Source organism: Ipomoea nil, unplaced genomic scaffold, assembly GCF_001879475.1.
Source record: "Ipomoea nil cultivar Tokyo-kokei standard unplaced genomic scaffold, Asagao_1.1 scaffold2480, whole genome shotgun sequence".
Classification (NCBI taxonomy): domain Eukaryota; kingdom Viridiplantae; phylum Streptophyta; class Magnoliopsida; order Solanales; family Convolvulaceae; genus Ipomoea; species Ipomoea nil.
This window is the reverse complement of record NW_017618908.1, coordinates 3,092,652-3,105,869: the sequence shown is the minus strand read 5'-3', so window position 1 is coordinate 3,105,869 and position 13,218 is coordinate 3,092,652. Positions and strand designations below refer to the sequence as shown.

Here is a 13,218-nt window from a genome sequence, read left to right as displayed (position 1 = left end):
CCCAAGATAAAGAATTGATGCATAGAGTGATTGGAGCAAGCCTAGAGTTAAAGAACCTCATTATGTCTAAAGTGGACAGATTCCTTATGCACACCGGCATTCTCAATAATGCTGACGATGAATTTATTTGTTTTTCTAATATAGGATAAGGAGTTACATAAACCAGTATAGGCATCAGGCTTCTCCTCAGAGGTATGTTACAGAAGAAGCATTATTGGGAATGAATATCTCTAGGAGAACCAAACAGCCAAACAACAATCTTAAACCAACCAAAACAAACAGCAACCTTATTTACTTCATGAATGATTTCACCTTGCAGAAGACACAGATGATGCATTCTTGGAAGCCCAGTACCTGTTAAGAAACCACAGGGAATCAGCCTCAACCGAGGCCCCATCTTGGTTGCAATGCCACGAGAAATAGGCATGAGTTCTGTTCTTTATGTCGAATATTCCATGCCCAAAGCTCGCCTCGCGAAATGCAGAGTAGCTTGGCTGTGGCTGTGTCATCCTGCACACACAAATAAAACCGAAAATGCTCACAAGTAAGGCCTACTCTCAATTTCTGCATTTTATTATAAACACATTATTATTGCTGTATGTATATCTTAACATACTCGGTGGCTAATCCTTCTGAGTTTCCCCCGTCGCCTATGGTAATGTAAACAGGAGCCGATTCGTCGCTTACAGGCGTGCACTCTGCATTTACAATGTTGTATGCAACGTTCGATATGCGTTCCTGTGAACCAAACAAGATTTGTCTGATTAGTACTAAACAGCACAAGACAGTTTACCATGATGAGCTAAATCAGCGTTGTGATTGTTGAGCATATAGCAATCCAACTATCAGCTTAGACTTTTAGTTGAGATGGAGCACATGTTTCAATTGTGATGAATACTTACAGATCGTTCGTAGGAGTGAACATGTCCAGAAAACACGACATCCACTTTGTACTGGACAAAATATGGCTCAAATATCACACGCATGCCTTCCCCTTCCAAGTAGTGAGCTTCATAGCTATTGTATAATGGAGCGTGCACCATCACAATGAGCCAAGGCGTCTCGCTCCTGTTAACTTTTTTTAGTTCACTCGTAAACCATTTATACTGTGGAGAGTATTTAGCTACCAAAAAAAAAACACACAAAAGACAACCAAACCTTAGTACTATTTTACAATTCTACAGTGAAACTCGGTACTATTTCAAAGCTATAGATTCTCACCGAAGCCTGAGTAAGAAGACAGGACAATGATATGTGCAGAAGCTCGTTTTATGGCGTACCAAAGTGGATCACCGCTCCCCGATGCTTCAAATGGAGTAGGATATCGGTTTGTAAAAGGTATGAAAGGTTGATATTCACCCTGAAACCCGAAAAGAAAAAAGGCAAAAACTTTGTTTCAAGTCTAGCTAAGTGATTTGCATAATTAGGCAAGTAGGTAGTGGAAGAACCAAGAGTGTACAATATCAGGAGCATAATCAATCTCGTGATTCCCCGCAGTCCAAATCCAAGGCTGATAAGCAACGCTTCGCTCTGAAAACCTCCCCCACGTATCCCACCGGTTGTTGTCATGATTCGGGTACCTATCTGCATACGAGAGGTCACCAACAAACAACACTGCCTGTCCTTTTGCCGGGTTCTGTTCATAATGTGTCAATGTGGTGTTGGAATCATAAGTCTGACCAATATCCCCTGTTAGGAACATTAAACATATACCTCGTTTTCAATATAAACTTAGGCAAACATCTCTGTCATATGATGCTTCAGCAAGATACACTTAAACATACCTATCAAACCAAATGTATATGGAACATCAGGCCCCGGTTTGGGAGGAGTAACAAACCAAAACACCCGGTTTGCATTCCCCGACCCTAATTCGTAATAGTATTTTGTATCATGCTGCAGTTATAAGAGAATAGCGATAGTTTAGTGATATTAATCTATTATACACACCAGTCATAAGAAATCCTATGCAATATTTGAAGTGAAAACCTCTAAATCCTTGATGGTGCAGTGATGAATATAACCCGAGGTGTAGTTGTAATACTTGTAGGTTACAACATCGCCAACTGCGATTCTCTTAGCTCTGCTATTCTCAGCCCAGTAAAGCACTGCGTTCGAGCCAGGTTTATATGGTGTGGTCCAAGAGATAATCACACCCTTCCCTTCATAATCCCCTTGTGTTATATGAACCTAGCAGACCACCAAAATCCATTTCAGCACAAAAGGGCACAGATGTAACAAATATATTGAACACTATCTTCTCCAAGAATCCTCTTTTCTAATGCTCAAACCAGTTTCTTTGATGGGCAATATATATACAAGTATCTTCTATGCAATTGATGCTAAAAGAAACCAATCACATAACAGTTTGATATAAGCAGATAACTAATAAGCTCAATAGGTACAGTGATAGGCACTCAAGTCAAGTACTTAAGTATGATTCTCTCATTCCTAAAAAGTCCATGGATTGGGCAACCCCAATAGAGTTGGTCGGACAGTTAGCATGGTAACCATAAGGTTCTAAGTGTTTGATTCTTTATGGGAGCTATCTATTAGCCTTCTTGGTTTGAGCCAATCAACTATGAGTAACCTAAATTGGTTTACCTCCTTGTGGTCATTTTTCAGATAAGGTCACAACGTAAGCTTCATCCAGAGGGCACCTTAGAATAGTAGCTGTGGACTTTCCTGTAAATCAAAAAGTCCATAGGTTTGAACAGTTGACATGGTAACCATAAGGTTCCAAGTGTTTGACTCTTTATGGGAGCTGCTTATTAGCCTTCTTAGTTTAAGCCGATCAACTATGAGTAACCTAAACTGGTTTACCTTATTGTAGTTCTTTGCCGGATAAGATCACAAGGTAAGCTTCATAAGCGCACCTTAGAGTAGTAGCTGTGGATCGGACTTTCCTGTAAATCAAAAAGTCCATAGGTTCGTATAACTACTCACCCCTTGACTTGGACTCATCTTGGCCCCAAGTAGCCTTCTCTCCTTTGGATGGCTCTAAACTATTCCATAAAAGCACCAATAATAGGCACTAAAGTTAACGTCCTAACTCTACCATAAAAGCTAGTACCAATGATAAACACTAAAGCAAAGCTAGTTCAGTTTGAGTCTCCAACCTATTATGTGAAAGCCATTACACAGTTCAAGAACTCAATAATTGTCACAGAGATGAACATTGGAACATTAAACTAGTGAGCCATCATGCTATAATATATTTCAGCCAAGAAACATCAAAATCTCCATGGATATTAGCCAAATAATACCTAAAAATCAAATCTTTAAAGAGAAGAAAATGGGGGAAACAAAACACGACCTGTTGGGGGGCATTGGAACCATGGGGGACCCTAAACACATCACTATCCAAAGGCATATCAACATCTTCAGGATTGGGCGCAGCCGATAGACTGTTCCTCACATAGCTACTGGTCAATCCACCATTGCACAGCTGAGATGTGTTCAAGATCAAACCCAAGATTAAGCACACCAGTCCAAGCATCATGTGCGTTGTAGTATTATTCTGGGTTGCAACGAGGCTCCAACGTTAACGTCCCAGAAGACCAAACACGATGGTGGTACAAGAAAATTTCTAAGGTTTTAGGATGAACAAGACAGAAAGAAACTACACCCTTGCCTGAAATTTATAGCATGAGCTTTGATGCTTAGCTCCCACTTCTTGAGATAAGTCAGCTCAAATTGCACCAACTATCTCACCAATTTGGCTAAAGTTGTCCGATTATATTTCATATTTTGTTATCATATCTCAAAATTTATCTTTGAGGCTAACACAATTAGTTTAATTGATCACGTTAAAATTTTTTTACAACAACATACATGAGTGACGATGTGATTGCAATTTACCTTCTCTAGATATTTTTAGGCAAGAGTTATGGGAGTTTAGAATTAGTCTAGTCAAACTTGTTAACCGAAACAGACTAATAAAATGAGACGGAAAGAGTATTATTTTATCCACCTCTAAAAAAATAATTACAATACATGCATGCACAAATTTAATTATATAATAATTTTTTTTGAGTTCTACTGACTCATGTAGCATCTGTCCATACATATTTTCTCAAAAATCAATAAAAATTTATAATTATTATTTTAGCTCATGCGAAACGAGAATTATTAGTTTATTCCTGGGAGTACTTTGTATGATTGTATCCATAGAAAATGATACGATTTCTGAATTAAAATATGTTACGCGCGCGATCTTGATTAATGTGCTATAGTGTTATGTGTATCTTGTTCACATGGCATATATTTTTTTAATATTTTTAATTTGAAAATTAATATTTTTATTTTATTGTACTTTTATTCTTGGCTAATGAATGTGACTTGCGTGGATTGGCTAGAAAAGAAATCACAATTATTATTTAACACAGGACGATAGCATGCACAAGGCTTCCAATTTTTGGGAATTAATTTTTTGTAAACAATATTTTTGTATATAATCTATCAGTTTTATATTTGATCAATTATGTTTCTAGAATTTATTGCAAAAAATATCGTAGACTTTGTTTCTAAAAACTCAAAGCTTAATGTTCACAAACTAGACACTATAGAACTTAATCTCAAACTTAATTTGGCATCAGATTCCATTAAAACTAATCAAATGTGCATGGTAATTAGGAGGTGTTTGGTTGGATGTAATTTGGGTATAATTGAATTGCAATTATGTGGAAGGTCCAATTACGCTGTTTGGTTAGAGGGAATTGCAATTCGGTGGAATTGCAATTCCCTCCAAATGCTGAATTCTAATTCAGACCCCCTCCCCTCTCCCTCTCAAGAATTACAATTCGGCGATTTGAAGGGAGAAGAAAAGATTGTTTAATGACCATTTTACCCTCCTAATAAGACAAAATTTTGTCTTATTACCCTCCTTCCTTCTTCCTTCTTGCCCTCTAATTACAATTCGTCTCTTATTATTTTTTTTGAAAGGATCTTCTCTTCTTCTTCTTATTATTATTATTATTATTATTATTATTATTATTATTATTATTATTATTATTATTATTATTATTATTATTATTATTATTATTACATAAGGGCATTTCAGTCATTTTATCACTTATTCTCTTTCAATTCCATGCCTTATTAGTGCATACCAAACACTGTAATTTGAATTCATACTTTATTCCCACCTGCATATTAAACACTGTAATTTGAATTCTTACTTTATTTTCACCTAATTCTTTTCCCCACCGATTTACAATTCATTCCCCCCCCCCTCCCCTAATTCCTTACTTCCAACCAAACACCCCCTTATTGTTTCTTTTTAGATGACGAAAAAATCCACAATCATTATCTGAGAATGTATAATAGTAAACTTTTCGACTGAAAATGTGTTGACAAGAATTAAACTCAAAGTGTGCACTAGTAAACTCCACGTGTAATAGCCCGCAATTCAAGACGGACTCGATTAATAAGGTTTTGGTAAGAATTGTACTCATGACTTTTTCCCTTTTTGGTATGAGAATCATACTCCACCCAGATCACCCCAAGACATGATAGTTATTGTTGTTAGTTACAAATTGTGTAATAATACATAATTGCAAGTTTATTAATAGGAACTACAGATTCTACAGCAGTTGCTAAGATCCCTTTATTCTCTAATGGAACACAAAGCTTCTCCACAGAGCTACAGAAGAAGATCAATACAACCAACCAACCAACAAGAACCATACATACATTAACCAACACAAACAACATCAAAGTTCATGAATGGTTTCACATTGCAGACACAGATGATGCATCCTTGGACGCCCAGTACCGGTTAAGAAGCCACACGGAATCAGCCTCAACCGAGGCCCCATCTTGGTTGCGATGCCACGAGAAATAGGCATGGGTTCTGTTCTTTATGTCGAATATGCCATGCCCAAAGCTCGCCTCGCGAAACGCAGAGTAGCTTGGCTGTGGCTGTGTCATCCTGCACACACGAGAAAAACCCGAGAACTAAGGCCTGCTGTCAGTTTATGCATTCTAACACACATTTCTGTATATATATGTTAACATACTCCGAGGCTAATCCTTCTGAATTTCCCCCGTCGCCTATGGTAATGTAAACCGGGGCTGATTCATCCCTCACAGGCGTGCACTTTGCATTCACAATGTTGTATGCAACATTCGATACGCGTTCCTGTGAAGCAATCTCGATGAGCATATAATATATATAAATATAAATGTGCAATCTAACTATCAGCTCAGACTTTTAGTTGAGATGGAACACATGCTTCAATTCATCTGCTTCCATTTCTAGCTCGGGCTCTGAAAATTGAACAACATATGACAGTTTACTATGATTTAACTAAATAAGCTTTGTGATGAATATACTTACAGATCGTTCGTAGGAGTGAACATGTCCAGAAAACACGACATCCACTTTGTAATAGACGAAATAGGGCTCAAATATCGCACGCATGCCTTCCCCTTCCAAGTAGTGAGCTTCATAGCTATTGTATAATGGAGCGTGCACCAGCACAATGAGCCAAGGCGTCTCGCTCCTGTTAACTTTTTGTAGTTCACTCGTAAACCATTTATACTGTGGAGAGTATTTAGCTACCAAAAAAAAAAAAAAACACAAAGACAGCCAAACCTTAGTACTATTTTACAATTCTACAGCATGAGTGAAACTCGGTACTATTTCGAAGCTATAGATTCTCACCGAAGCCCGAGTAAGAAGACAGGACAATGATATGTGCAGAAGCTCGTTTTATGGAGTACCAAAGTGGATCACCGCTCCCCGATGCTTCGTGTGGTGTAGGATACCGTTTTGTAAAAGGTATGAATGGTTGGTACTCACCCTGAAACCCAAAAAAACACAAAAAAGAACAAAAAATTTGTTACAAGTCTAGCTAAGTGATTTGCACAATGAGGCAAGTGGAACGAAGAGTGTACAATTTCAGGAGCATAATCAATCTCGTGATTTCCTGCAGTCCAAATCCAAGGCTGATACGCAGCGCTTCGCTCTGAAAACCTTCCCCACGTATCCCACCGGTTGTTGTCATGATTCGGCCACCTATCTGCATACGAGAGGTCTCCAACGAACAACACTGCCTGTCCTTTTGCCGGGTTCTGCTCATAATGTGTCAATGTGGTGTTGGAATCATGAGTCTGACCAATATCCCCTGTCAATGACATTGTTAAGAGTCCACATTGATAAAATAAGAGAGAACATATGACTTTATAAGGCCATGGGTTAGACTAACAACTGGTTAGATTCAATCTTTTAGTGTGGTTTGGCCCATATGACCCTCAAAATAAGGCAAATGTTACAGAAAGAACATAATATATACCTATCAGACCAAATGTATATGGCACATCAGGTCCAGGTTTGGGAGGAGTAACAAACCAGAACTGGCGTTTCGCGTCCCCAAATCCTACTCTGTAATAGTATTTCGTATCATACTGCAGTTTCAAGAAAACGGGACTGTCACATTACTGATCTTGCCATTTATACACAAAATTGAAAAGGGATTTCGATCCTACTCAAAACTCGAAGTAAAAACCACTACACGTACGCACCTCCAAATCCTTGATGGTGCAATGATGAATAAAAGCCGAGGTGTAGTTGTAGTACTTGTATCTCACAACCTTGCCCATAGCGCGCTTCTGTTGAGCTTTGGTATTCTCAGTCCAATAATACACTGTATTCGCCCCAGTTTTATCATAAGGTGTGGTCCAAGAGATTATCACACCCCTCCCTTCATAATCTCCTTGAGTAATATGAACCTTCAAAACCCAAATCCATTTCAGCACACAAAGGCATTGCCAAAAACAAGAAAACATAAAATTCTTGTGCATTACTTCGATTTGGACACAGAGAATGGAGATTGGAAAACTGGAGAAAACGAGAACTGAAGAACTGAAAATGGAAGACTTGAAGTAAACACAGCCAAATCAATACTTACATAACAAATATCCTAAACATTACATCCTCAAGAAACAAAAATCCAAGAATTGAAGTTAACACAACCTTGATCAATACTTACATAACAAATATCTTAAACCACTGTGGAAATTATGGAATTTCCGACCACCTGAAAGTGATCTTAAATCAAGTCGAAAGCCTTGTTCCGACCACTTTTGGTATCCGAAAAAACCTTTATTGCTATTTCCGACCACTTTTTGCTTTCAACTTGATTTAATATCACTTTCAGGTGGTCAGAATTTCCAGAATTTCCAGCAGTGAACACTACATCCTCAAGAAACGAAAATCCAAGAATTGAAGTAAACGCAGCCAAATCAATACTTGCATAACAAATATCTTAAAACATTACATCCTCCAAGATCCTTGGGGAAATTACAGTATCTTTGTCAAAACTAAGTTAAAGATTACAACTTTATCATCACTAAGACAACCAAACATTCAGTTCAAGCTCAATAATTGTTGCAGAGATGAATATTACTAAGAAATGCAGAATAACAAGAAAGCATCATAGAAAATCCTTAAAGAAAATGGGGTTTCAAAGAGGAACCTGTTGGGCGGCATTGTAACCAGAGGGGATTGCAAAGACATCGCTATCCCATGGCATATCAACATCCTGAGCATTGGGGAAAGCCGATAGACTCTTCCTCACATAGCTACTGGTCACTCCGGCATCGCAAAACTGGGTTGGATTCAAGATCAACCCCAAGATCAAGCACCACAATCCCACCACCACCAACCTCATTCTTCTGCTCCAACCTTAACCTCCCAGAAAATAGAATTCCAAGATTTTAGTATTGAATGTTTTGCGTTAGAAGGATAAGGAAGAAACTGAATTCGTACCTGAAGGTTGCTGAAACTTAAAGGATTGAGCTTGGGAGGGAGTTGGACGAGCGCGATATTTATAGCGCGAGCATGAAGGAAGAGTTCTGGTTAATCATACTTCTTGCGTGTTAAAGATAAAGAAAATTGAAGGTTGAGTATTAATCTCCGGTTAATGTCATTGAATTATGAATCTTTGTCGCATTGTGTCTTTGGATGTATTTTGTATGGTAAAAGTATCTCCCTATGGGCCATATTCTCAAATCAATCAATCATGCATAAATATATATATATATATATATATATATATATATATATATATATATATATATATATATATATATATATATATATATATATATATATATAATCAAAGAAAATGTTAAATTTTAAATGAGTTAATACCCAAAATCGTCCTCGACTATAGTGGTTTTTCTCAATTTCATCCTAAACGACTTTGGTGACCTAATATCGTCCCAGACTTTTGTGTTTCGCTCAATTTAGTCCCAGACTTTTGTGTTTTTGCTCAATTTAGTCCCTCATTTGTTATTCTGTCCATTTGGTGTTAAATAAATAGACAATTCAGTAATTTTAATATTGGCATCTCTTTACTCATAGACATGTGAAGTGCGAAATCCTTTTTTTTTTTTACGAATTACTCCCAGAATTACTCCTATAACTGCGAATATAAAATTTAATTTGCAGGTCCGGGAGTAATTCTGGGTGTAATTCGTACAAGAAAGAGGAATTTCGCACTTCACAAGTTGAAAGTAAAGAGGGATCAATATTGACATTATTGAATTGTCCCTTTATTTAACACCAATTTGACGAAATAATAAATGGAGGACTAAATTGAGCAAAACACAAAAGTCTGGGACGATATTAGGTCACCAAAGTCGTTTAGGACGAAATTGAGAAAAACCACTATAGTCGAGGACTAAATCGTAAATGTTAGAGCTTAAGTCGTAAAATGTAAACTATTAAATCAAATAAAATAAAAAATGTTTAGTTATAAATTCTAAAATCGAAACCCTAAGTGCAATGCATTTTTGAATTTTTGCAAGTACAACATTTTAATACTAAATATGCAAAATGTTAATATTAAATGTACAAAATGTTAATGCTAAATATGAAAACCTAGAAAAGTATGAGAATTGCACATTTTACAGGGCGTTTGGTTGGAGGGGGGGAATTATGTGGGAAAGGAATTGTAATTCCATGGGAGTTGAATTACTAGGAATAAAGTGGGAATTTAAATTCCAGTGTTTGGTTGATAGGAATAGAATTACTGGAAATTTCAATTCCACTGTTTGGTATACATGGGAATTGAAAGGGAATAAGTAGTATAAAGTCAAAAATGTCAATTATTGTTGTTAGACATTAATTTTAGGTTAAAAATGGAAGGGGTAATTTTGACTCATCACTATCTTTTTTTCCCAGGAATTAAAATACCAGGGGGGACATGGGATTTTAATTCCATGAAAATGGGGGAATTGCAATTCTATGGAATTGTAATTCCCTCCAACCAAACTACGGAATTTAATGGCCTTTGGAATTAGGTGGGAATTAAGTGGGAAGGGAATTTAAAATCCCTCCAACCAAACGCCTTGTTAGTGTTCAAATTTGCATAGTAAAAATATTGATAATTACGAAAATACCACAATGTTTTATTTTTTTTAAAAAAATTGATCTGATCCGTATAATTTTTCTAGATGTAAGACTGATATTGGTTCTTATTTCTCTCATAAGAATTTGTTCTTATTGATCAGTGCTACGAATCTTACCTTCTCCTTGTGTTTCCAGGTATAAAATTATGTGTTTTCAAGTATAAAATTCTGTGCATTCTATTATATAATTCTGTACATTCTATTATATAATTCTGTGCATTCTATTATATAATTCCGTACATTTTAAACATGGATTTTTTAAAAGAGTTAAGAGTTTATGTGTATTATGTTAAGAGTTTATGTATATTATGTATTATGTTAGATTATGTGTATTATCCTTTCAAAATAGATTATTTGTATTCAGTTATAAAATTATCTGTTTTCAGGTATAAAATTCTGTGTTTTCTATCATACAATTCTGTACATTCGAAATATGATTTTTTAAGGAGTTAACAACAAACACGAGAAAAGGTACAAAACGACGTCGCTTTGGGTCAGGACGCACAATGCATTGTGCGCCCTGATGCACGGTATAATTTGCCTCTTTAAACTTATACCATATTTAGACTAATTTATGTTCACACCCACTCGACCCAATTAAGAAACAAAGTAATGATCATATTGACTTTTCTATACAAGATGGAGTTTTGATGAACTCCCAAAAAAGTAATATTATATAGACTTTTTTTTTTTCTTTCTTATTGACCAGTAATGCTTTAATTGATTTAGAAAAATAAATAAACTTTTAAACTATACTTTTTTTTTTTTATAGCAGTTGTGAACTTTTTCATAAATCATCAAAAATGAGATAAAATTTAAATTTTATTAATTCTTTTTTTTTTTCACCCAATAAAAATTGAACACCCAAAGAGAGTTGTGTTTTATAAATTACACATTTTCCTAACTAAGATGGTACAAATCATTCATTTAGCCAAAAAGAGATAATTAAGTGAAGTATATATAATTCTTATACCAAAAGATAACGAATTTAATTATTGTCAAAACTTTTTTAGGGTGTGTTTGGTTGGTAGGATTAGCTCTAAAGAATGGGTATCAAAGTGATTGGTATTGTTTGGTTGATCTGTTTTTAGAACACTACTTTGGGTTTCAAATACCCATTAATTGAAAAATTCATACCTAAATAAAATAGGGTATCATCCCCTTTCATTCTCTTATTCCTTCTCATCCCCTTTGATTAGTGCTTTTAGATTTTTCTTTTATTTTTTTGTTCATATTGGTGTTTTGGATGTCTTTATATTATAATCAATTGTCTTGATTTTGTGTCTTTGTATTTTTAACATCTTTATTCCAATTATAGGATCATACATAACCAAATAGTATTATTGATAATCATTCTCATTCTACCCTACTACAAACATGCAAAATACTTTAACTAAAACTCATTACCATTAACAAGTATTTAATACCATTCCGATTTCAATTTCCATGTGCGGACCAAACACACCCTTAGTTGAGCATGTCAATAAGGTGAGTTTCCCTTGTCAACAAAATGGAAAAAGAACAATTATCTTGCGAGATAGTTCAAGTGATAGACTAATAAACGTTTAATTCTACTTCCCCACTAAGAACGTATGTATCATTGAGGAATTTTGATGAATTAGTCGTGGTAAAAACTTCGTGTTCAAAAGTGTACATGCGGCGAGGAACTTAGTATCATTTTGAAAACTTGAGAATTTAATTCCTTCACGACGAGTTTTGAAACGGGTTTAAGATTCATAATATAGTCCGTCAAAATTGGAAATTAAAAATTGGGTTATATTATTTTCAAAAAAAAAAATTTGTGTTATATAATTTTTATATAATTTTTTTTATAGGGAAAATGACACTTTTTCTTTCATTTGTTGTTTATTTATAGCACATTTTTCTCTTGTGTTGTTTATGTAACCACTTTATCCCCTCAATTGTTTTTAAAGTGGTTATTTCTCTCCCTCTCTGCTAAATAAATGTTTGGGATATCAAAATTAGGGGTAAAAATGACATTTCACTTCTTCTTCAATAATATGTTCACGTTCACGTACGGCAAATATGAACGACCTCTCCTTCTATAATAATAATAATAATAATAATAATAATAATAATAAGTGTATTCAAAAAAATAATAATAAGTGAAATGTCATTTTTACTTTTAATTTTGACCGTTCAAACATTTATTTAACAGAGATGAGAAGAAATAATCACTTTAAAAATAATTGAGGGAATAAAGTGGTTAAATATACAACACAGCAAAAAAAATATGCTATAAACAAACAACATAACATAGGAGAAAAAAAGTATCATTTTCTTCTTTTTTTTTCAAAGAAAAAAAAATCAATCATTCAACATGTTGAAGCCACTAGCTCTTTAACACGTGAATCAGGCTAACTAGAGCTACACCCATCATTTATTATCGACCAATAAATTACGGAGTCCTTTAATTTCTTGTGGTCCGACATGTACCCACGTAACCACGACTTCCAAAATGATTTATTTACGCACGCGGGAAAAAGATTTATATTAAGCTCATAATTATGTTCATCCCTAAACTAACCAATTTCATAATGTATTCAGCTCATACAGAATTAAAAAGGCTTTGTTGAAACTCATTATGGGGAGAAAAAAAAAGTATGACTTGATTTTTATTTTTTTATCCTAGGTAACAGTTCACTTTTAGTCTTTCTTTTTTAGAACATCCATTTGATCATAATATTATTGTGACATAATTATTTTTTAGAACAATGGATACCTAATGTTAGAGATATTTGATGGTTTTTTTTTTTTTTTTTTTTTTTTTTTTTTTTT

At 35.0% G+C, this 13,218-nt stretch overlaps 2 protein-coding genes across 2 annotated transcripts; both read right to left on the bottom strand.

Annotated features, from left to right (window-relative positions):
* Positions 1-99: 99 nt before the first annotated feature.
* LOC109152886 (purple acid phosphatase 1-like) lies at positions 100-3,517 on the bottom strand. The gene is made up of 8 exons (XM_019300563.1): positions 3,317-3,517; positions 1,990-2,190; positions 1,785-1,896; positions 1,460-1,689; positions 1,222-1,360; positions 903-1,123; positions 617-738; positions 100-510 (listed from the first exon to the last, which is right to left on the bottom strand). Exons 1-8 carry the CDS (start codon positions 3,500-3,502, stop codon positions 309-311), a joined length of 1,413 nt encoding a protein of 470 aa, XP_019156108.1. The 5' UTR covers positions 3,503-3,517; the 3' UTR covers positions 100-308.
* Positions 3,518-5,537: 2,020 nt separating this feature from the next.
* LOC109152884 (purple acid phosphatase 1) lies at positions 5,538-8,889 on the bottom strand. The gene is made up of 9 exons (XM_019300558.1): positions 8,774-8,889; positions 8,481-8,695; positions 7,528-7,734; positions 7,299-7,410; positions 6,901-7,130; positions 6,668-6,806; positions 6,341-6,561; positions 6,021-6,142; positions 5,538-5,932 (listed from the first exon to the last, which is right to left on the bottom strand). The coding sequence occupies exons 2-9, from the start codon at positions 8,673-8,675 to the stop codon at positions 5,734-5,736; spliced, it is 1,425 nt and encodes a 474-aa protein (XP_019156103.1). The 5' UTR covers positions 8,676-8,695; positions 8,774-8,889; the 3' UTR covers positions 5,538-5,733.
* Between the last annotated feature and the right edge of the window lie 4,329 nt (positions 8,890-13,218).